This window comes from Trachemys scripta, chromosome 19 (assembly GCF_013100865.1).
Source record: "Trachemys scripta elegans isolate TJP31775 chromosome 19, CAS_Tse_1.0, whole genome shotgun sequence".
NCBI lineage: Eukaryota > Metazoa > Chordata > Testudines > Emydidae > Trachemys > Trachemys scripta.
In genome coordinates, this window is record NC_048316.1 from 11,319,127 (window position 1) to 11,344,552 (window position 25,426).

Here is a 25,426-nt window from a genome sequence, read left to right on the forward strand (position 1 = left end):
GAGCTAATTTCCCCCTTTCTGCGGGGGGTTGTGGGGGGATGGTTTTTAGAAACCCCCAATATAATATTTGGGACAAAAAAACCCCCTGTTTTCCCCCCCCCCCCCCCCCCCCGCTTATTTTAAAGCTTTAAACAGTTTTTAAAACCACATGTAAATTAAAGGGAAGTGGCCGGGCTGCCAACGGGCAGCTTGCGAAGCTTTTTGTGCAGGAAGTGGTGTCCCAAAGCTGTCTTATAGGCTTCCCTGGGTGAACTGTCTGAGCCTGGGGAAAAAGGGGACGAGGAGGGGAGGTGTTTAAAGGGGTCCTTTGCTTGTGAGAGAAACCGGGGATAAAGGGATGAATTCTCTTCTCCGCTATGCAGCGCAACCACACTGTTCTCCACGGAGTGTAGCTGAGAGGAGCTCTGTCTCCAGCTTCTTACCGTCCCAATGCTGCACAGCTGCTGGCAGCGACTGAGGAGGGAGGTTTGGTACCCAGGGAAGGAGCCAATTTCAGCTCTCATCAGCCCCCCTCTGCCTCCATCTAGGCAAACCTGGGCCTAAAACTCTGACCTGGTCCCCAGTTCTCCCTAGACCAGGTGAGCAGCAGTCTGAGCCAGAGGCATTGCTGCTGGAGGGCTGTTACTTGGTAATGGACTTTCTTTTTCTGTCTTCCCATCTCGCCTTCCCTGCTGCCCCTCTCACCTCCTACAGCAGTGGTTAAGGTAATGGAGATCGGGGGAGCACACCTCCCCTTCTTCTCCCAGGGCTGGGGGAGCAGTCCTCCACCACAGCTCTCCTTCTTCCTCAGCTCAAGGGAGAGCTCCCCATTCCTGTTTAACCACACCCATGGCCCACCCCAGGGAGCCTCCCTGCAGGCTCGACACCCTGGCACTGACTAGAGCCTTTTTGCTTTTATCTCTTGAGGTGAGGTTGGTTTGGCTGCTTCCCCTGAAGGATGTCAATTCTTGTGCTACACAAGGCCTTCTGCTTTCACATCTGGCTCCCTGGCAACAGAGAGGGAGGAGTCATCAGGCTTGGGTCAGGGGCTGATGGTACTGTCTAGGGCCAAGGATAGCGTAGGCAGGTGCTGTGCAAACATTCCCTCCAGCTCTGTCAATGTAATTCACTCCTGATCTGCACCAGCTCCCTCTGCTATTCCAGCCCTGGGTTCCCCCCATAGCTCTGCCAATGCCCCTCACTCCTGTCCTGCAGCCCCCCTTGCTGTTCCAGCTCTGGCATACTCCTCCATCCTGCACCCTTGTCCATTGCTGGGTTTCTCTTGTGAAGAAGCTGCCAAGCTGTCTGAACTGTGATTTTTATTACATCTACTTGGGCTGACGCTGAGCCCTTCAGAAGCTCATTTCACATGTGACCCCATTCGAACTCTGAGGTGGGTCCCCAAAGAACTGCTTGGTGTGACCCACCCCAGCACTGAGATTCCAGTCGCTGAATGGGGCAGGGGATACAGGCTGGAGACCACACCAAGGGGCCTGCAGAACGTCAGCCAGGAGACAAGGCACTGGGTTAAGGCCCAAACCTCTGCCCCGAAACACGTCTCCACTCTCTATGGGATTAGCTAAGGGGTGTGGGGAGAAGAGAACTCTCATGGGGGTGGAGCCTTGGTTTGTTCTCAGCTCCCTGCATGCCTCCCCCAGCTACTACTGTCCAGAGGGGGGAACAGAGTCAGTGTGGATGTCGGAGGGAAATGGAAGACTCAGTGTCCATGACTGGTTTATACATTTCACCCGGACAGACAGACGAGACCGCCCCCCTCCACATCCCATACCCCCTCCCCCCCAGCCTCCTCCCCAAGAAAGCCAAGGGATTTGCCTACCTGGCAATATATTTCTGGTAAATATTTACATCTTCGGTGACAGCTGGTTTGTCAGTGGGTAATCCGTTCCTAATGAGAAACACACAGGGCAGAGCTGGTTAGCAGGCAGTGTCAGGGCACAGTCCAAGCTCCTTGTCTCTCATGCAGCACTGAGGGTGCCAGGGCAGAGGGCTCTGGGAACAGTAAGCAGCAGAGATATATGCCTGTGTAACCTCCCCCCATGCCCGTGTGCCCTCTCTTTCTAGGGGCACTAGAGTCCTGCTAACGTAACCCACCTACCTCCCTTCCTGCAGGTCTCCTCTCCCCAGGGCTCGATTTCGTTTGCTGAAGGGACTGAGAAGACCTACCCTTAAATTATGCTCTTGTAAACATCACATAGGCACCACTGGCTCTGTCTACACAGAACCAGTGGCCGAGTCAAAACACGGACCGCCCCAGCTCTGTTACAAGGCTCCAGTTTGTAAAGCAGGGAGACTTTAAAGACGTACTCCAACTGCGGAACCGCTGGAGAGCACATGACTCTAGCACTGATCAGGGCACTGCGAGCACCGCTCTGCACTACAGAACAGATCCACGCTGTGACCATTTGAGAGGGTGCATTTATAACCTGGCCTCCACAACATGGCTTTCACTGCATTCTCCACACATCCTGCCAGTAGCCCCGACAGCCCTCGTTGTCACCGGGCACCCAAACTCAGTCACACCAGTCAGGCCACAGATGCAGCTTTGTAATTAAAAATCAAACTCAAACTGCACCCAGGCATCACATTCGCTCAGACAGGCATCTTCCTTAAAATGCGGCCAGAAAGCAGATCCTGGTGGACGTTCTCCAGCAACAGAGAGGAAAAATCACAGAACAGACCCACAGGCCAGGGCCTCAGCCTTCTAAGAACACAGCTGCTGCTCTTAGAACATTGGCTGACAAGAGAGCGGACTGCAACTGGGCGTCCTCCTGCATCCTTGGGCCCCGGATGGCTGCATGGCAGCTCCGCACCTTGGTTAAACCAGGACACCTATACCTTGCACAGCGGTCATTTGAAGTCGGAACATGAGTTTCACCCAGGTTAACAGCATTAGGGGTTAGAGAGTTCACCCCTTTGGCTTGTGTGACAGCGAGGGGGTGATTCCCGTGACTGCATTTGGTCCTGGAGGGGATTCTGAATGGAAGGACAGGTCCCAGGTCCCGTAATTAGCACCCTCCTCACTAGCACAATTAATATTCTGTCTCCTGCACCCCTCTCAGCTCCTTGGGAGACTGCTCTGGATGCTTTGCCGCCATCCGTCAAACCAACACAGGGACAGTCCAGTTTGGGGGAGGCCCTGAGCTGGGAAGTGCAGCGCAGTCCCCTGCTGGGGTTGTGGGGGATAGGGGCTGCGCTAGCATCTGAGGGGGACAGAGCCAGAGCATGCCAACATTTGGAGTGTGTCAACATCCCATCTACGTGGCAAGGCTGGCTCAGGGAAAGGCAGAATGCTGGCACCCACCATGCCTAGGTTACCCACAGGTGTGGTCAGCTGATGGGCGAGGGAGAAGCCTGATATTACTACTGGTCTGTGTTCAGTTCAGGTCCATGTGTGTAGAGACCAGAAGACAGAGAACTACCTCTACTCTGGTGGAAGTGGGTTCCCCAGGGACTGTACCTAGTGGGCACTAGCTAGAGTCCAGAAGGAGGAGGAATCACAACCCCATGGAAACCCTCCCCCCCCCGAGCTACAAAGGATCAAATGCACCCGCAGGCACGTGTGTGAGAGAGAGAGAGAGAGAGAGAGAGAGCAGCTGGGGAGAAGCCTCAGTGCAAACCCCACTGCCAGCTGCACCCCCGTCAGCATTTCCCACTTCCCCCAGCCTCAGGAAGTCCTGTGGTTAGAGAAGGGATCACTGAGTCACTGTGAACCCAACCAGCCACAGAAATGAAAGAGCGAGAGGGTGAGAGAAAGGAAATAAAACTGGAATCCCGAAGAGAAGCAAAAGCGAAGCAGGATTGGTGAGCAGCCCCCGGGTGCAGCTCCAGAATGCCCAACACGCATGGGCGTGGGAGCAGAGATCCGAAGGGGTGTCTGGGTGTCCTTGAGACTCTTGATTGGCTTCCTCTGTCAAGGAGCCGCAGACCTGGGGACTGATCACGATAAGGTGCTGTGCATATATACATATTTATAATCCAGTGTTCATAACAACAGCTGCCCCCACCTGCCGTCTGGAGCAAGAGACACCAATGAACCCAGGAGAGAGCAAGCGAGTGAGAGCTCTGTAACGAGGCATTTACAACAGGCTCCGGGCACAGCTGGGAGACTTGCACCATGAGGGCAGGCATGGGCTCCACAGCACAGTCAGCAGAGTGGATAATGCTACTGTCTAACGAAACAACGTGCCACACAACAGACAGGACATTTTGGGGTGGTTGGAAGGCTCCCTAGATTGGAGGCCAGGTGAATTTAGCTGCAATTGATAACAAACCTTTGCCCTTTTCCATACACTTTAACCATAAGAACCCAAAGCTGTTTGCAGACAGTAATGTATTAATCTGTGCCACTCAGGAGGTAGATATCATTACCCCGGCCTTACGTATAGAGAAACTAAGGCACAGGGGAGGGTGACTTGCTTGAGATTGCGTAGCGCAACTTTGGCATACTCAGGGAAACAACCCAAGTCTCCTGGCTCCAGGCCTGTACACTGACCACAAGATCAGCCTTCCTCTCTACAGGGATGAGGCAGTTGGGTGGACTCAATAGGATCTGTCATCCCACGACATATGGCACGTAGGTGCTGTGGCCCTGCTATCAATGGGGACTCCTGGCTAACAAAAAACAGACCAATGCACTGAACAGGCTGTATAGACACTGGGGCTGACATCAGAAAGTCCCAACTGAGTTCCACAACCCAAAGCTATTGATGCTTAAACCAGTGGAAAGGCAGGAGGGCCAGAAAGCAGGGGCCTCTCCCCTCAGCTGCCACAGAGGTCTCTTTGGTGAATATGTGGGAGCAAAACCAGGCAGCCGTGGTAATGGGTGACAATAGCTATCTTGCACAAAAAATATTTCAAGCCTCAACAAGGCGCCAAGTGAGAGGCAAGAGAATCCAGACCAAGGAACAAAGAAGTGGAGCAAACCATGTCCCTTCCTCCCTATTTGCACCCAGACATTTTGAGATTCAAGGTCAGAAGGGACCATTAGATCATCTAGTCTGACCCCATGTACCAGGGCAGGAGAGTTTCCATTGCAGAAACAGCCTGTCTAAACTCTACACCTGGCCACAATCATGTGCCCCCCTTCTCCACATGATCTTGGTGTGTGGTAAAGAACAGGATCATCAGACACGTAGATGAACACGACATATTGGGGAAGAGTCGACACGTTTTTTGTAAAGGGGAATCATGTCTCACCAATTTATTAGACAAGGGTGGTGATCCAGTGGATATAATGTACTTGGACTTTCAGAGAGCTTTTGATACCGTCCCACACCAAAGGCTCTTCAGCAAAGTAAGCAGCCATGGGATAAGAGGGAAGGTCCTTTCATGGATCAGTAATTGGTCAAAAGATACCAAACAAAGGGTAGGAATAAATGGTTAATGTTCATAGTGGACAGAGGTAAATAATGGGGTCCCCCAAGGATCTGTACATGGAACCAGTGCTGTTCAACATACTCATAAGTGATCTGGAAAAAGGGGTGAACAGTGAGGTGGCAAAGTTTGCAGATGATACAAAATTACTCAAGATAGCTAAGTCCAAAGCTGACTGTGAAGCATTACAAAAGGATCTCACAAAACTGGGTGACCGGGCAACAAAATGGCAGATGAAATTCAGTGTTGTGTAATGCACTTGGAAAACATAATCCCAACAATACATACAAAATGATGGGGTCTAAATTAGCTGTTACCACTCAAGAAAGAGATTGTGGCATCATCGTAGATAGGTCTCTGAAAACATTCGCTCAATGCAGTGGCAGTCAAAAAAGCTAACAATTAGGAAAAGGATAGATATTAAGGAAAAAAAAGTATAATATCACTATATAAATCTATGGTATGCCCTCAGGTGGAATACTGTTGGCTTACCTAAAAAAAAAAATTGAATTGGAAAAAGTACAGAAAAAGGCAATAAAAATGAGGAGGGGTATAGGGCAGCTTTTCCATATGAGGAGAGATTAAAAAGACTGGGACTGTTCATCTTAGAAAAGAGACTAAGGCGGGATATGATAAAGGTCTATACAATCATGAATGGTGTGGAGAAAGTGAAAAAGGAAATGTTATTTCCCCCTTCACCTAAGACAAGAACCAGGCGTCACCCAATGAAATTAACAGGAAACAGATTTAAAACAAACATAAGGAAGTACTTCACACAACACTTAGTCAACCTGTGGAACTCATTGCCAGGGGATGTTGTGAAGGCCAAAGGTATAACTGGGTTCAAAAAAGAATGAGAGAATTTCATGGACGATAGGTCCATCAATAACTATTAGCCAAGATGGTCAAGGATGCACCTCCATGCTCTGGGTGTCCCTAAACTTTGGACTGCCAGAAGCTAGGACTAGATGACAGGGGATGGATCACTTGATAATTGCCCTGTTCTGTTCATTCCCTCTGAAGCTTCTGGCACTGGCCACTGTTGGAAGACAGGTTACTGGGCTAAGTGAACCTTTGTTCTGACCCGGTTTGGCTATTCTTATGTTCTTATGTGTGAGGTCTCGGGGAAGGAGGAGCAAATGTGGATGTTGAGCCATTTTTCATTAACTGAACGCTGGGGGAAATTGCCAGATTGATGGGAGAACCTAAGGCTTGTTTATCCACAGAAGATTAGTGGAAGCTGAACTAGCTTCGCCCTCAATGCCCAGCCAATGTACCTCAGTCCTTACCTTGAGGGGACACCTCTAGGGCTGTGTCTGTACCAGGATTCCCCACCATTGTTTCTGTCATTCCAGTGGCACCGTCTGGAACCTAGCACAGACAAGGCTCCAAGCAGTTCCTGGTGTTTTAAGTGCCATGGCATCTAACCCTACTCAAAGCAGGTCTACAAAACATGGTTGTTAAGGTGCTGGTGGCCATGGGCACCTTGTCTACATGGGTGTCTCCCCCAGTGTTACCGCCTGTGGAGCTGCACCAGTGGTAGCAAAAGGAGAAATAATCCTAGTGTAGACAAAGCCTTTGGGTTTCTTCATAGCTCATTCAATCCCTGGCCCCTGTGCAGAGTCTGCCAACAAGGCAGGGGGTGGCTACTGGTGCCAACTGGGGCAGTGGGTTTGTCAGACATGGCATGTGAATCTCCCTGCCAAAGCTGAGAAGAAGTTTTACTGAATCGTGACTGTCTATGTAAGAAATGGGTCAGATTGAAAAGATACATCTAAGTGAAGTCAATGGGAGTTATGCAACTGACTTCAGGATCGCTGGAAGAGGAGTTATGATGGTTGAAAGAGACGGCAGTACTGGTGTATATGTGATTGACAGTGAAGACGACAACATGGTTAACCAGTTCGTATATCTCAGAAGCACAATCAGTGCAGATGGCCAACCCCATAAGTAGGTGAAAGCAAGAACTGGGCAGGAAAGTGGAGCTTTTCTGAGAACGGCAAATGTTTGGAAAAATAGAGAGATTCACACAAGGACCAAGATAAGGTTACACAATGCCACTGTGATATCCATATTGTTATATTCTTCCAAAACTTGGCAAATGCTAGAAGCCCACAACAAGAAACTTAACACATTCCATAGAGATACTTGCAGAGAATACTTGGGGTTTGCTGGGTTTGCTGGTGGGATAAAGTAACCAATGCTGATGTGTTGTAAAGGACTGGCCAGCAGACAATGATTCGAGAAAGAAGGCTGAAGTGGTTTGGATATGTTGTACACATGTCAAAAAACGCTGTTCTTAGACAAGCCTGTGACTGGATACCACTTGGTGGAAGATGGAGAAGAGGAGGACTACAGATGACCTATAATGAAACCATTGAGAAAGATGTTGCTAGCTTGGAAACAGATTACAATGGAGCAAGAAACATGGCATTAGACAGATGGAGGCGGAAACACTGGGTTGCCTCATGTGTCATACAGCACAGGAACATCTAATCTAATCATCAAATCGCTGACTTCAATGGGAACAGAATTGGGCCCTAATCCAGGCAGGGCTGGTTGTTTAGGAGATTTGGAAGACAGAGAGAAGGAAAGCAGCCATGATTCTGACCTGTGAGTGTCGACAGCAGCTCTTCTTTCTGCATCTTGTTTCCACAGACACGTCACGAGGGGACGGTAGGATCTGTGCACGGCTATCGGAGCTGATGGGCTCAAGAAGGCTAGAACCCCATCAATGCTGGGGATTGTTCCTCACACCCCCATAACTGAAGTTTTGTTTGCTTAGAATCAGAGACATTAAAGATGAGGAAGGCCAATCAGACAACCAATCCATATCCCAGACATTGCAGGCTGAATTCCTAGATTTAAATGTCCCAAACAACAGGATTTCCACCATTTCCCTTGGGAGACTGTTCCACAGCCTAGTAACTCTCACTATCATGCTCTGCTAAGCTTTCATGGCTTCCTACATCTTCGCTTTAAGGTGCCGGGCTCCAGAACTCAGCTCCTGGCTTCAGCTCCTGGCTTTGCCCAATGGCAATGGTTTTCAAACTTTTTAGGTTGCATACTCTTTTCCAAATAGTGTAATCTACCACATACCCCCATCTGAGATTGGGTCATAATATACTGATGAAAACAGAAAGAAAAGGTCTGTAAGGGATATTATCCGCCTGACGAGCGCTCACATACCCCCGTTTGAAAACCACTGCCCTATGGGAACTGGTGAACTGATCACCCCAGCACTTTTCTCTACTGTATTCCCAGGTCCAATGCAGGCCCAATAGCTTAGTCTCAGGATAGGAATTGGGACTGTGAGAACCAAGAAGGTGCCCATGCCCAGCTTCAGCCATTAGCCAGAATTCGAATCAAAAAGCTCTTACTGAAGAAATCAAGGGGAGGACAGTGTCAGAGGAGAGCAAACATCTTTTTAAACTGCCCCCCGCAACCGGGTTTGTTTCCCTGATGAATGCAAAGAAGAGAAAAATAGAGGAGACTTACTTGACCGTAGAGACGGTCCCGGTCGTGATGGAGTCCGTCTTGGAGAAGGTCGACTTCAGGTACTCAGGGGTGTTGAACGGCAAGGAGACGGGCTGCTCGGGCCCAGCCACTGGAGCACTGCTGGGGGTACTGGCGAGAGGGTTGGGGGCCAGGCTGGGTGTTGGAGCCTTGACTGGAGTGAGCTTCTGGATGTTCCTCACATCGTACTTGGAAGGCCGGCCCACCTTGCCTGTCTTAAAGGCAATGGCCCCTCCCATATCTGGGCTGCCCTCGCCAGGCTTAAAGAGATGCAAGTATTTCACGTTCTCCAGGTCATACTTGGAGGTCTTCTTGTAGGTGTTACCATTCTGCGGCCTGATGCTCTCACCCGTCTTCAGCTTCTGGATGAAGAAGTCGTACTTGGAGGCCCGCGACATCAGGCCTTGCATCTGGGAGCTGCTCGGAGAGGGCAAGGGCAGTATGGTGGCTTTGGTCTCTGTTAGCAGGGTGGCATCAGGCCCCGGCAGTGCTCGGATGGGCTGCGTCAGCACTGATGAAGCTTCCTTGCCCAGCTTGGAGCTCAGGTCCTCAGACTTGGCCGGGTGGATGGGCCAGGAGAGCTGCTCGCCGGCCTTGAGCTTGCGGATATACTCCTCGTACTTGGAGAAGCGGGCTCGCTTGCTCATGGCGTCCTCACCAGGGAGAGAGGCAGTGGCAGAGGAGGCCTCTGAGGTAGCAGCGTTCAGCTTGTCGAAGCTGATCTTGCGGGTCAGCTCATCCCGCATGTTCTGGTCGTTGTAGCCAAACATGCCCAGGAACTCGTTCATGGTGGTGGCGGCATAATCGCGCAGGGATGAAGCTTCCCCTGCAGAGAGATGGAGGGACAAAGAGTCACGCAAGGGGTGGATTCTCCTCTTCTCCCGTACCAGCGTCGGCAGTGGGAAGGGGGGGAAGAGGGGAATATGATCTACTGACGTTTGGCTCACTTGTTAGGTTTTACGACTCTTAAATTAATTTGTTTAAAAAAAAAAAGTAATTAATACTGGGGTAAAATAAAAAGAGTTCATCAATGCCAGGAAAATCAATTTCCTAAATGTTCTAGCCGATGGCTTTTCAGTACATTAAACAAAGTTTCATAAATGTCTCTGCACTCTTGCCTTGGCCTAATATGAAGAAAAAGTAATTTTACTGAAAGTGAGGCCAGTGCCAATATGCCAGGGTTTGTGCAACTGCATCCCAGTCGGGGAGTGTGTGTATGTACAGGGGTGGGGGTGGGGGTGGGCAGAGGGTCAGGGGAGAAGGCAGCATGTGTTTGGAGGGGGGGCGAGGGGAGGGGGCAAAGTGGAGTGGGGAAAAGGAGGGGGAAGGAGGCATGAGCAGAGAGAAGCAGAGGTGTGGAGATGAGGGGGTGAGAGAGAAAATGAAGAGGGGCAAGGGGGGAAGTGAAGGTAAGACAAGAAGGGTAAGGAGAAGCCGTGAAGGAAGAGAGAGAGAACGAGGCTGTGTGTGTGAGTGGGATGTGAATCTCCCCAGCGATTCTCAACCTATTTACCATTGTGGGCCACATAAGCAGCTCTCTGTGTGTTATGTGGGCGACATCCACACATTATATATACTATCCGCAGGGCTGGCTCTAGCGTTTTTGCTGCCCCAAGCAGCAATAAATAAATAAATAAATAAAAATAAAAAGCCGCGATCGCCAGCAGCTCTACCACCGCTTCATTCTACGGCGGCAATTCGGCGGCAGGTCCTTCGCTCCAAAAGGGAGTGACAGCCCCACCTCCCGCAGAACATGCCGCCCCCCTCTTCATTGGCCACCCCAGGCACCTGCTTGCTACGCTGGTGCCTGGAGCCGGCACTGACTAACCGTATGGCCCTGAGGATGTCACATGGGCCGCATGCTGTGTGCTGATTGGGCCGTAGGTTGAGAAACACTGCTCCATGGCCATTCCAACCCCAGCCATTGTTTTTCTAAAGTCTCTTTCCAGCGAAGTTCCTCTTAAGCATTTCCCTCTGAGGCCTGAGGGGTGGGAGGAGAGCCCCTACTGACCCCCAAAGACATTACAGTTCAGGAAAGACAGCTGTATCCCTGCTATAAGCATCCATAATCCCCCACCCTGCCCTAGGGAAGCAGGCTGTGCTGGCCCAACGATATGCAAACTGGGTGGAAGAGGGTTGTTTCTCCCTGGGATATGGGCTGACCATGGTGGGGAGGGCTGTTCTGCCTGGGTGGGGGCTGGAGGGGAGGACTGTTCCCCCTGCGGGTGTGCTAAGGAGAGTGGGGAGGGCTGTGCTCCCTGGAGCTCCTTTCCTCCCCCACTCACTCCCTCAGGCAGTTTTGCTGGTCACCAGGAGGGGAAGAACACGGATCTGGAGGTCACCCAATATCAGTGTAAAGGAGGAAATAAAGATTGCTCTGACGTGCCAGCTCGGACTCATTTAGGCTTCAGTCTGACACAGCGTTCCTCCTCCTCCTCCTCCTCTCCCTCTCGCTTTCTCCTGCAGAGTGAAGATTTACTGTGTGCAGGAGTCCTTCAAACCTCCCTCGTCATCTTTCCCAATCACTCACTCTAACTCTTGTGGGCGAGCACCATCTTTCATAGGGAGGGGGAGAGCCAGCAAGGGCAGGTACGGCAGTAGCAGGAAGGGGGCTCCCGGCATGGGGAACCCACAACGGTTTTGACGCGCAGAGAGAATTAGTGCTGCCTTGAAAGACATCCAGAAAGGAAGAGAGCCGAGAGAGGAAGGAGAGGAAGAGCGAGAGCTCGACAGATCCCAGGGGTTAAAATGGATCCCTGGGATCCAGGGATCTGACAGACAACTGTGCCACACACACATGCACAAATGCTCCTGAACACACCGGCCCGACCAAGAAGCAGACTCCTAGGTCCAGGGGTTTCTTGACTCCCCAGTTGTTTGCTTCAGCAAGGGTGTGCGGGGGGAGAGACAGCCAGAGAAAACAGGACCCTGCAATGGGCACTGAAAACTTCTGCTGGGCCCACATCAGTGATGCCCAATGCAGCCAGGCACATGGGGCATAAACCCTGCTGCAGTGCTGGCCTGTATACCCGGCACATGGCCATGGAATTGCCAAAGTCCCCCTGACACAGGGCATGAGGCTGATGCTTGCAGCAAAGGTCTGAGGAGGTGCCCGCTAAGCTAGGATACAGAATTCAGGACAGTGGCACTGAGAGTCGGTCGAGCACACTGCTCCTTTCCACTGCTTAGCACCAGAGTCTTGGATCCAAAGACCATGTGCTCCTACCCGTACTATACCCAGACACCAGGAATAAGAGCAGATTGACCACCCAGTCACACACTAGGGGTGCAATTTCCCCTCCAGCAGGATGTCCAGGCCTCTATGTGCTGTCCCTAAGTGGCATACCAGCCCTCAAATAGCCATGTGAGTTTCTCAGTGTCAGTCTAGACAGGTGCCTGAATGCAGAACCAGGCCCCCTTACTTAGGCACCTGTGTTTGATAACTAGTCTCAGAAAATGATACATCACAAGGGAAGAAAGGGGAAAAAAACCCTCAGGAATCTAGGGCTCCTCTCACAGGGGTGGGGTCTTTTTACCTCCTCCTTTCCCAACCTCCCGTGGCCCCTCACCACTCTGGGATCCCAAGGGCATCACCTTTCACTTACGCACGCCAAGGCATTAAAGCATTTCCTGCTGCTTTAATGCTTTTCACCTTTTTGCTGCCTTTCCCCCTTCTCCACCCCCACCCCAGCGTAACCCTATAGCCCCAATGGAAGTGATTAATCCCATAAAATCCCCCCTGGGCCTAAGATTTTCCTATTCCTACTAAATTGGTCTCCCCTCTTCTGCTTTTCATCTTTCTTTGGACCTGTAAAGTGATCCCTGGTCTCCCTCATGTTTCCCCAGACTCCCAGGCCTGGTGAAACCCCATCCACCCCGAGTCAAACTGCAAGGGGGAAAGGGCAGCATGGAGGGATCTGAAAGGAAATTAAATCAGCAAGTGATCGCTGGCTTTAATGGCTGCCCTGGAAGGCAGGGCCAGGCGGTCCCTACCCCTGCTCTTGGAGGGTGGGGATGACCCGCATTCATCAGAACATTGCTGTGTCCATCGCGCGCACACATGCACACACACGAATCCTACAGAAGTCACCACAGGTGGGAGACCAAGTTGTGGTTTAGGTAAAATCCACAAAACCTTTGCCCCATCTCAGGGCAGAACTGGTGGAAAGATCAAAGAGGTGAGAAACAACCCCCCTTCCCTCTGCCCCAGCTGCACCTCCTTGCCCTGGGCTTCCCAATTCCCAGCCTGAAGCACGAGCAAAGGAAGCAGAAGTGCGGAGACCCCACTTTTGGATCCCACATTCCAGGTCAACTTTGCAGCTCCCAGGCTGGCTCAGACCTTGCACAAATTAAACACCCAAAGCCTTAAAAGAGACCTGGGAAACCCAGAATTTCCCTGTGAGGCTGGGAGATGCTGCTCTGTGAGCTGCTGGAAACTGCACCACTGGGAATGGAAATCACCTTTGGTCATTGAAAACACAAAATGACTGGTGGGGGTGGGGGGGGGCTCTCGGGGCTTTTCCAAACCTGGACAGAGTCTGGGGCTGAGCTCAGGTCCCAGGGAGGATTGCAGCAGTCCCCCTGAACTGGCTGTTCACCCCCAGTCCCACAAACCACGGCTCCACTTTGCTTCTCCTTCAATCAGATCGGTACTGTACGATCACATTAAAGGTTCTGGGAGACCAACCATCCGAATGGCCTCTCTTTATCCCCAACAAGGCAGATCTCAGGCAAAGCAGGGCAGGTTTCTTCTGCACTCTGCCCAGCCGGCGTGCCTCGACCCTGACCTGCAGGTGCACCCACGAGAGACAGTCCCCAAAGCCCAGCCAGCCCTGGGCTTCTGTGCTGCGGTTACCGAGACGGAGGCATGTGAGAGCCAGCTGTGGTGGCTACAGCATGGACACCTGCCGCACTGGGAGACCCACCCACTTCATTTCACACAAACCACCAAAGAGCCACAAGTTGGGAACCATTTTGTTGAACTACAGACCTAGAGGCCAACAGCTGCATTATCCTGATCCGAATTCATGGACCCACCTGGTCCCCCATTCCTGATGGTGGGGCGGGTGGAGGGGGGGTGAACGCTTGCAGAGAGGATATTGCCCTGAGACTGTGCTCCTCCCCAATAGTTGCTGAACCCCCTGTGCCCTGGGCAACACGGTCCCTGGGTCTGCCTCTCTCCCTCACCGTCCCCTTCTTCCTGCAGCACATTTTTCTCTCCCCTTCTGCATGATAACAAAGGGCTCCCTCTCCCCCTGCCGCTGCTCTCCATTTGTGGGCATTGCCAAAGAGCAGAGATCTGTGTGTCTCGGAGCAGCTAGCGTATCACGAAGGATCCGGAGCGAGCAAAAAAAAAAAAGGGGGCTAAAAATAGTCCGCAGCAGCACACTATATATGGAAGGAAAAGCAAACCAGCCCAAATGGAGCACGAGGTCTGGACACCGGGGGATGGGGCATCCCAGATGGGGCTTCGTCTGTTGTCCTGGCCAGGAGGGGAAACCACGCTGATTTTGAGGATACAGGGTAAAGAAGCGAGAAACTGGGTGCTGGTGCATGCCCCTGAAATGCTTCTTAGTGCGGGAGGTTCTCCAGGAAATTATAAGTGGGGAGGAAACCGCTTTATGGGAGGGTATGGGGGAAGAAGAGGAGACGTTCACCTTCTGATGGATGGAGCAGGCTTAATAAATAAAGCAACTAAATAAATAAATAGATAAATGAAAGAAACTTTGAAAGTTCAGTGAGGAAAAGGCTCCGGGTGACTATCCCTACCATCCTACTGTGGGACAGATTGTAAGCCCGGTGTGTGTACGGCCGTGTGGGAGATCTGAGTGGGTGTGTATAAAAGTATGTGTAGGGAAGTGTGCATCAGTCCGGGTGCAAGGGTTGTGGATGTGTGAGAATGAAGGAATGGGCATGTTTGTGTGTTGGTGACAGATTCTGTCACCCGTCTCCGGACAAACACCCACTTTTCAGATTTGGCACATGTTCCCTGTTTGTCAGAGATGGGAAAACACGCCAGGTGAGGCTGGGAGCTGACTCGCATTCAGACCAGCTCTTGTCAACCCCCTGTGTCTGAGGAGGGAACCAGGCAGAGAACAAGACTGTCCCTCCACAGGGGATTCCACCTTTCATTGTGTCTCCTGGGCGGAGTCCCATCTTGCTTCTGAGTCTGGGGGCTTGAAAAGCTGGCCCTGAATTCTGACGCTCAGGCCAGTCCTCAGCAAGCTCTCTGCACACTCCACTCAATCCCTTCTGATAGGGTTTTTCATTCTGGGCAGCAGAAAGAAATCCCCTGGAGAAGGTGTCAAGGTGCAAATTGGCAAAGATGCAGGATCAGATCCAGGAGAGTTTAGTGAATGAGGGAGGAAGGAGCCCTGCTGAAAGGTCTCTAGGTAGTTATCAGGGTAGTGAGTGCCCTGACAAGCCAGAACCCTGGAGCTACAATCCTGCCTCCCATTTCCCTGCTCTTAAACCACACAGCCGCTTTTTCAAGCCACAGGGCCAAATTCCTCCCTCGTGTCAGCAACTGCAACCCCATCTAATTCAATGGGAGTTGCACCCTGTTACACCAGGTCTGAATATCAGTGTGGCCAAGCCCAGAATTTGGATTGGCTTAAATGAAGAGAGAAAACGAGGAAAACTCAATCCTTCCCAACGAAAGTAATCCTCAGCCCATGGCTTACAGGGAGAAGTCAGGGGCACATTTCCAACAGGACTCTCAAAACATGTGCATGAAACCTGCATGTGCCTCTGTTCGTGTGTCCAACCCCTATGGCTGTGCCTGCCATTCGGGCACTATATGTGCTATTACCTTGCACACTTGTGGCCTGCTTGCTCACAAGAACTGCATGCATTCGCATGTGATCCTTTGATGCTTTGGACCTAAAAAGGCACATTGCTGGCATCCCTCTCTTCTCTTACCGCTGGCCCCTCTTTAGTTCCCACAGGTTGGCCACATACTTCTATTTTCTCCCTTTCCCCCCCACCCCATTTGGCTTTTTTGCAATCCCGAGCTGCAAACGGTGGGGGGGGGAGGGGCAAAGAAGGGGAATTAAACTAAACTACGAACCGAGTCCAGGCGCAATCACCTTGTGTCTGGGAACGACAAGGGCTTTCCTATCAAAGGAAACTGAAGGTCACACTTTTCCTCATTGATCTTGCAATGTTTGTTAATTACTCTGTCACTGATGTGGCGAAGGATAATTAAACAGCTCTGTTTATATCTTATATGCATAATTATGTGCGCTGCCACTGAACTCGCAAAGACTAGAGAATGTGCCTCTCCAGAAGGGGAACGGACAGACGGAGATGAGCTTCGGCTGCATTATTAGCAGGAGGAGGAAAACACATGCACACACAAAAGAGGGAAAGTTTGATGGATTTGCAAAGTGCTCAGACGGGGAGGTGTGATCTTTCTATCAAGAGATTCAACCCAAGTGTGTGACAGATCTAGATCTCAGCAGGAGGGGCCCACTCTACACTGGGGAATTCAGTCAGCCTTGAGCTTCCATCCACACTTGGTACTTAAATGGCCCTGGATGTTGATCTGGAGACACTAGCCACTCCAGGAATGAAATAATTCATCCTGGGCTTCTCCCCAGCACACACATACAGGCCACCAGTGCCTCTTAATAAATTCAGCCTGAGCCAAATCTGACCCTGAATTTCTCTGCATCAGGAGTAAACTAAAATTCTAAAACTGCATGTAACCACGAGGGGGAAACACCCCTGGAAGGGGGTGTGCTGGGGAGTAAGGGGCAGACAGGAGAGCCTGAGGGCTTGGAAATTCATCGATTCTCTGAGTCATGAGTATGGGTCCTTGACTGCAGCAAGTGTCACCACAGAGTACAGGTGATTAGATGTCCCAATTTTATAGGGACAGTCCCGATATTCAAGGCTTTGTCTTATACAGGCACCTATTACCCCCCACCCCCATCCCAATTTTTCACACTTGCTATCTGGGCACCCTAACAGGGTATAAAGAGCAGGACAGAGCTTTTCACACAGCACCTTACAAAGGACTGGACTAAGACGGCATCACCACTCCGGGGGTAAACCCCGGACTCCCCTCAGCCTGTCTGGCTTGGATAACCTTGGAAGTGAGGAAAGAACCTGGATGTGCAGTGTGTCTGTTATGTGGCTGGGTTTAATATCAATAGAAGGGATGTTGACAGTAACAAATCAGTCAATCGAAGAAAGAAAGAAAGAAAGAAAGAAAGAAAGAAAGAAAGAAAGAAAGAAAGAAAGAAAGAAAGAAAGAAAGAAAGAAAGAAAGAAAGAAAGAAAGAAAGACATTTTTAAGGAGTTTGCTCTGGCAGGAGAAATCTGGTTTTTTCACAGAACTAAACAAAGCGGTGGAAGATTGTGGTGTCCAAGTCGGAGATGTTTGTCACTGGGCCAGTGGCAGGGTTGCTGCTCTGGAGGAGATGGCAGGGAGTCCTCTCTGAGGGGATGTCTACACTGCCCACGTTACAGCGCGACTGCTTTTATCTTAGCGATAAAAAAAACCCCACCCCGAATGAGCGGTGGTAGTTTTATTCAGATCCCGGCGATAAAGCGCTGTCTATACTGGCGCTTTTCAGCGCTAAAACTTTTGTCGCTCAGGGGTGTATTTTTTCACATCCCTGAACAACTAAAGTTTTAGTGCTGAAAGTGGCAGTGTAGACACAGCCTTACACTCGGTTCTAATCTCCCAACTAATCTGCCCACACCACAGCCCCTTCATTCACCTGGACTCTTTTCAAGGCTCACCTTAGAGAATAAGAAGAAATAACAATAGCTTGCAAGTTACACCCAGAGCTGCTGCCTTCAATCTGCACACATGGGCATAAACAAACACACACAGCAGCCAAGCACTTGCATGGACACATGCAACCTACATGCACACACACAAAAACATGCAGCATTCATACACAAACACAGACACACCACATATACATAGATGGGAACACATGCAACAAACATGTATGTGCACACGAACTTACTTGCAACAGACACAAATATCGTGAAGGCAGCAGTCACATAACCACACACACACACACACACACACACACACACACACAGAGCAGCCTTTCTGTTCATCCAAGCCTGTGGTCTAACCATCCATATTCCTTACACAAACCTGCCTGCCATATACTGGGGAGCGCGCAGGCAAGTGTGTGTATAAATACACTGGCAGTCTACTGGAGGTTTGGCTAGCAGAGCAGCTTTCCCCTCCACCGGGAAACCTGAACATGAATCGTAGTGCCAAATGCCTTTATCTTCATCTAAATTATATACAGGGATCTGTGGGGCGGGGGATGGATCCAACCAGATAAAGGGGTCTGTGGGGTGGGAGCCACCCAGATAAAGAAATCTGGGATCCACCCAGATAAAGGAATCCAGGGGTGGGATCTGGGATCCATTTGTTGAAGGAATCCGGGGTGGGATTTGGGATCTACCCAGATGAAGGAATGCCCAGAAGGAGTTCCAGGGCAGTGGGACTTCAAGGGCAGCTCCCAGCTGTAAATCACAGAGCAGCCCGCCCGCTGCAGTAGAGAACTTAGGGGCTCTGAAAGTGCCGCTCACTCCTTTGCTCTGGTAGTCAAGCTTACCCAATGGATGTAGGGCAACTGAGGTGACTCACACTGCCCTGCCTAAAATGCTGGTCTCGGGACTCCATTGTGCGGGGTGGAAGATGGGGCAATGACTTACCTGAGGCAGCTCCTCCAGCCAGCTTGGAGCCCGTCTGGCCGCTGGAAGGTCGGTAACTTTCATCCTTGGAGGCAGGCCCATCCGAATCCCTGTCGTCCGGGAAGCTGCCGTCTGCATCGTCCCCATTATCTTCTTCATCGCTGCAGCCCTTGGGCTGTACCATGTAAACCCCTTCGGGGGGCACCTCCACGCTCTCGGTGGCCTTACATTCCTTGCCCTCTGCTCGGCCCAGCAAGGTCTCGTCATTATACTCCCCGTTCACCCACTTCTCAATCACCTCCCTCCGCTTGTCCTCCTCTATCTTCTGAACACGGTTAAGTCCATCAGAAAACTTGGCCCCCAGCTCCTTGGTCTCAGGCTGGGGCGGTTCCTTGTTGCCGCTTTCCCTCTGGGGACCCTTGTCCAACTGCACCTGTTCCGATCCCCCATGATCGAAGACCACCTGGCGGCTGAGCTTGGCACAGATTGCATTTAGCTTCAGGCCGCCTTTGCGCTTGGCAGCCATCTTGGATTTTCCTGAGGTTGCGTCAGTGCATATACTTCTTTCAGCTGGAAAGAGACAGAGGGAGAAATACACAACATTAGAGGGACAGCTCTGTCATTCAGAAACTCAAAGCCCATCTACAAACATCTGACCCCACCCAGCTGCCTTAAAACACAGCCAGCCAGTGTTTACCCTCTGAAAGAAGGAACTGCCATGAACTCCCAACGCCTTGTGAAGGACCTGGGTCTCAGGGAACGTAACGTGGAGTTCACCCACAGTCTTTCAGCAACACCACAGAGAGAGGCCTCCTTTAAAACACATCAGGCTACATTCAGCCCTGATGTAAGTGCGTGAAATGCCACCAACTTCAGTGTGCAGCCACTTACACCAGGACTGAATCTGGCTGAATGGGTCTCTGAATGTCCCAGGCAAAATTCACCTCTGGTATAATTGTGTAACCCACTGGTGAGTGTGTGTTACAGACCCCCTGTGTGCCAGAGCCACAGAGGATACAAGTTGGACGCAGCCCTACCTAGGGAGCCTTGATTCTTTCTCTTAAGCTGTAGCTATTCAGGCTTCTAGCTCTGGAGGTCCCCAGTTCAAGGCCCGGTGCACTGGCCAAGATGGCACTGTCATAATTGCACTGAAGCCAATGGAGTTACATCAGAAGTGTCTGTAGGAAAGATAGGGCTCCAAATTCTAGCCCCAGGGAATGCAAGCAACTCCCCCATTGGCCTCAGTGCAATTTACTTGTATCCTGAGGCAGGAAAATCAGATGGGAGGGGAAAGGAGGGGGAATAGTCCTGGGGTTTAGTATCAGTCAGTAACACCCCTTCTCTGCCTCACACACACACACACACACACACACAATTCCGTCCCTATGCTTCTCTGCACAATCTTCGCTGGGGTTTGTCATTTTAATGTAGTTTACTCATATGTGACAGCTAGTCAAGGTGGAAACGGAGAGACAGGAAGGAAGGACCTTAACTTCAAGGTGAGGGAATGTCTTGAACTGATCAGTCCCTACCACAAAGTTACTTGTATAATTATTAACTATTAACAAGATTTAATCCAATTAAAAGCAGCAAACTGCACAAAGAGAACATTAGGGCTGCGCGGTTGTTGTTGTTTTTCAGATGGCCTTTAAGAGTGTCCAGGCTAAGAAAGGGTTAAAGCTCCAAAGGCAGGAAAGGAGCGTGCAGCCTTCGCTCTGCCCCTGCAGTCACACACCTGTCCTCAAAACCAAACAGCGTCACCCACGCCCTCACTTTCTGCACCCCAGCTGCTATCTCGCCACACCTTGTCGCGGCCACTCTGCATGCTTGGGGTGCTCTTGCCATCCCCTTGATCCCTCTTCACCCTCGTTGTGCTCTGATGCTCTTGCCGCTCCCTTGTTCTCTAGCTGTGCCTGTTGCACACTATTCGCACTCTCAGAGCCCTCTCTACTGTGGGCCTATTGTCCCCCTAGCCACACTCACTCTCTCATCCTGCTTATTCTCTCTGTTCCTCCCCTTCTCTGGTAGCAACCAGACCTGCAAAGGCCAGCCTGAACACTCTCCATCCTTGCCCCTTGTCCTTGGGCCACACAAAGACTCACCTGACATCTCCCTTGGGCTCCTGAGGCCAGAAAGCACAGGCAACCCTCTCACTGGAACTCACACTTCTCTCCTAAGCCATGTGGGACTCTGGGAAAGGCACCCACAAAATGGCTAGGTGCCCACATAAGCCTGGGGTTTCATGCAGGCCAATAGATGTGAGTGCATTTCCAGGCCCTCCCTGGAAAACGTGCCCTTTGACTTCATGTCCATCGGAGGGGCAGGGCAGAGGGGCCATCTCCTCCTCATCGCAGAGGACTGGCGCTTTCCCATGCAAAAGGGCCTCTTGCTGAGGCTCCCCCAATAACTCTGATGGCCAGCCCTGAAGAGCCTGCTGCACAGAAGCGCTTAATCAGACCCCCTACGATGCACCCAGAAGCCATTGTGACAGCCCCTAATCCCATAACATGACAGCCCAATACAAACAGACTGAAACTTTAGACTCTGTCCGAGAGCCAGAGAGCGGCTGCTTAGCATAAACTCCTGACAGCTTCAGACACAATCTCCTGTCAAGGAGTGTAAGAAAAATACACCCCCACCCTGCGACAAACATGTCAGCCTCCCCCACCCTCACACACACAGGGAGGCACAAATGCACACTGTGCCCTTATAATGGTGCATCCCTTTCTGCACCCAGCCCACCCATGCACCCAAGCAAAACACGTATCATTCCCCCAATGCAGACACATGCATTCATAAATATATCCACATCTCTCACGCACACACATCTGCATACACACACCGAGGCATATACATCTCCCCAGACCCATACACTTACACACCCTGTTTACACTTACTCCTTACATGCTCACCCTCCACACACACACACACACACACAAACATGGGGCATCCCCAAATGAACACAGGCCGAAACTGACAGGATGCAAAACCACAGACACCTGTGCACTTCTAACCAGCCACCCAGGCATCCACCATCCACATTTAGGACAGGAAGTGAAGAAGGATCCCATGTACTATTGGAACTGCAGAGGGAATCTAAAGAGGCAGCAGGAACTGCTAATCACTCCAACTGGAATCAGGCCAGGACACCGAGGTTACGCCCATATGCTCGGGAAAAGGGCCAGGGGAGCTTCATTGACTGCAGGTGGTTAGGACAGCATCTCCAGCAGCATGCGGTGCCCTGGCACGGGGCAGGGCATTCGGTCATCTATGACTCACCAGCACCACTCTCTCTAGCATGCTTAGTAGTTCCCCATCTAAGTTCTCACGAGGCTCAACCCCGCTCCGCTAGTGAGACCAGACAAGTTTACAGCTAGAGGCAACGGGACAGCAGAATATCAGCAGCCCCTAACTCCAGGGTTTAGGATGAAGGAGATTCTCCCCAGTCTGCCTCTCCCCCTCCTTCCTACAGTCAGGGCAGGTCCCATTATTCTGGCCTGGAGGTGAGCAACCATGTGCGCGCACCAGACGACAAATGAATCTATAAATATTTATTCAAAGGAAGAGGAGAACAGACGTTCGTGAGGCTGCACTTGCTGCGTATGTCGCAGCTCGAGGGAGCCTGCAACTCGTCTTCCCTTCCTGGCTTTGCCTCTCTCCATCTCACCCCTTGTGCCTCCGTCCCACTTCACCCCCTGCCTCTGCCCACTTCATCATCCCCTGTGGCTCTGCGCCATCCAACGGCTCTCTCTCTCCTCCACCTGTATCTGTGGGGTCCTCTCGCAGATCATGTCTCCCCTTAATCCCCATCATGTTGCTCCCATGTCTGCTCCACCAACTATTTTGCCCTGCTCCACTCACACTTTCTGCCAGGCTTTTCTCCTTCCCCCAGTTCCCAGGAACCCTGTTATTCTGAAGGTGGGGATTGTGTCCTGGATTTCATGGCCCAGCACTGGGGCACAGTCTGAACCGCTGTAACTGCACTCAGCACCTCACAAAACCCACTCCAGCAGTTCTGTCAGAAACCCTTGAGCTCAGATGTGCTGTCAGGGACCAGGGAGGGGCACTCTTTCAAATGCCGTGCCTACACACGGTGACATTCCATGTGGCAGTGGTCAGAGCAAGGGACTGGGAGTCAGAACTTCTGGGCTCCATTGTCAGCCGGAGAGGGTGGGGTGGGCTATGTGGTCTAATGGTCAGCACAGGTGGCTGGGAATCAGGACTCCTGGGTTCTATTGCCAGCTCTGTAGCTGACTCACTATGTGAGCCTGTGCAAGTCACTTTGCCTCTTTGTGCCTCTGTTTCGCTCTCTGTAACATGATGGGCTTCAATTGCCGCTCAACAGCCCTGGAGGAAGGGCCCTTTATAAGCACAACTGCTTCCCCCTCTGCCCAGGCTGGGTCAAGGGTGCAGGAGAGAGCGCACTCCCTAACTCATTGGCTTGTACAGGGATGGACGCCTTAGGTGACCTTCAACCCACTGATGCCGGACTCTCTGCGCTTCCTTCATGCAGGCAGAGGGGGCGGAACTGAGCTGCTGAGCAAGGGATCCTCACCGGTCTCCTCTGCACAAGGGGTGGGTAGGTGGGTGGATTTTGGGAGCTAAGCAGTCTCTCCCCTCCCCCCCACACCCCACATCACCCTGCGTCTCCATTGCACTGTTTAAAGATTCCTGGCTAAGTAAACATCCCCCTTTATTTTCTTCTCCCAAACAGAAATGTTTTGATTTCACATCAATCTGAGGAAGCCATTTATAACCCGAGCCTGTCACAGGGACTTTTCATCTCTGCCCAGGACAAACTCTCCCACATGCTCTATTTACACTGAGCACTTCCTCTGAAAACAATACTGCGGCGAGTGTACACCGCGGCCCCGGGGTGGAGGAGACGCGGCCACCCCCTGCTCTGCCCTGAGACCTCCTACAGCACAAAGGGGAACCGGCCTGAAGAACAAGGGGTGCAAATGGAGCCTAGGGCCCCAGGGGAGGGGAGTGGAACCTCCCTCTCAAGTTCACGGACATCCCCCAACAAGACTCTCCATTATCCCCATCCTGCTGCCGTTGCACCCAACAGTCTAGCTGTTCCCTCTTAGCCAGCGAGGGCCCCGTGCTCATGGGGGGAGGGAGAAAGGGGGGCCCAGATGGAAGCTGTGAGCTGCTATCTGAGAGCACGGAGGGCCGCACCTCACTTGAAGGGAGGGGAGAGCCAAGAGAGGGAAAGCAAAGAGGGAGAGGTGGGAGGAAAGACTAAAGGGAAGATGCCCCAAGAGTAACCTCACGGCGGTAAAGCTGCCTTTGCAGAATGGCACTTGCCTGAGCAGTGGCCCTGCTGGAAACCTGCCGTCTCTGAGGTAGTGAACATCACATAGCGAGTCCAGCATAGGGTCCTTGAATGGTCCTTGCCCTGCCGAGCTGCCTCAGTCCTGTTCCCAGTGGAGTCTGGGCTCCAGGATGTACTACTATTGTTGTTTGTATTCTGGAAGCACTTATAGGCCCCAAGTGAGATCAGGGCCCCACTGCGCTAGGTGCTGTACAAATGAAGCAAGATGCAGTCCCTGCCCAGAGGAGCTTGCAATTGAAACAGATGTGTCAAAGTTCTACAGATGGGAACTGAGGCACAGAGAGATTAAGTGACTGGCCTAAAATCACACAGGAGGCTTGTAGCACAGCCATAAACCGAACGCAGATCTCCTAAGTCCCCATCCAAGGCCACCCGGCCTCTCACGACTGGACCCTTTGTTAACTGAAACCCACACTCTTTCAGATCACATCCGACCATGTCTTCCACCAGGCTGAGCACCAGGTCCCTGCTGAGTCCCAGCTTTGAATGACGGCCAGCTGGAGTTCCCGGAGCCAGACGAATCCAGAGCAAGATGGGGGAGGGAAGGGAAAACACTCCCCCACTCCATACTCCGAAAGGGCAGGCGGGACAATTTCAGGCTGAAAGGACAACGGTGCAGGGAGTTCTAAGGGAGCAAAAACAAGGGGACAGCAAGGGAGCTCCGAGGAAGGCAACCTCTACCACAGGAGCTGCAATGGAGTCTCTGCCTCCCTCCCACCTGCCCCAGTACAGCCATAACTACACACACTCAGCCTCTCTCTACACGCCTCCTGCCTTCCTTCAGAGCAGGACTCCTGGGTCCCCTCTCACCCTGCTTTGAACCCGTTGTTCAACGTGAGTTACTCCCATCCCCAGGGCCGACGAGAGGGAGGGGAAGCTGGTACAAATTACTGGGGCCCGGCGGTCCGGAAGGGGGCCCGGCTCCCTCCCCCTCGTTGGCCCTGTTTAGCCGGTCCGCCCTTGCTGGGGGTCCCGAAAAATTTTTTTCACCGGGGCCCAAACCCGCTCTCGACGGCCCTGTCCACGTCAGTGAGAGGAGAATCCAGCCCTTATGATCCTGGTCTGGGGGGTAGGGGAGAAGGGGAGCCTAGGTGTTATAAAGAAGGATCAGGGTAGATAGGAGGCACTCTGTCTGTATGGGGAGGGGGAGTGTGGATGCATAAAAGGAATATGGTGAGTCTGGGGCAGGATTGACCTGGGAAATGGGGGATCCCCACTGAGAGGGAAGGATTGGGCTGGGGAGAGAAATTCCAGCTCTGTGGGCAAGGACCGGGGTGGGAAAAGACTCTGGCTGAGGAGAGAGGGGATCAAGAGGAGGGGGGCAGTTTTGGCTGCGGGGCACATAGGTTGTGGGGGGGAGACGGGACAGGGAGGAGGTCCTGGCTGTGGGGACAGGAAGAGAAGGGCATTCCAGGTGTGAGGAGGAGATTTTGGCTAGGGGGAAAGAATGAGGAGGATGTCCTGGCTGTGGGGAGGGGATGACGGGATTCTTGGCTGTGGGGAGGGGGTTCTGGCTGTGGGGAGAGG

General features: G+C 51.9%; 1 protein-coding gene across 7 annotated transcripts in view; it reads right to left on the reverse strand.

Annotated features, from left to right (window-relative positions):
* The window catches only part of CASZ1 (castor zinc finger 1), a 263,137-nt gene that overhangs the window by 48,652 nt on the left and 189,059 nt on the right, over positions 1 to 25,426 (reverse strand). For 6 of the 7 annotated variants that reach the window (XM_034753250.1, XM_034753247.1, XM_034753248.1 and 3 more), the window contains 3 exons: positions 18,583 to 19,131; positions 8,872 to 9,715; positions 1,817 to 1,885 (listed from right to left, as the gene is read on the reverse strand). In XM_034753250.1, coding sequence (XP_034609141.1) covers positions 1,817 to 1,885; positions 8,872 to 9,715; positions 18,583 to 19,087 — 1,418 coding nt within the window. In that variant the 5' untranslated portion in view covers positions 19,088 to 19,131. The remainder of the gene's footprint in view (positions 1 to 1,816; positions 1,886 to 8,871; positions 9,716 to 18,582; positions 19,132 to 25,426) is intronic. The other variant, XM_034753249.1, reaches the window with a different exon arrangement.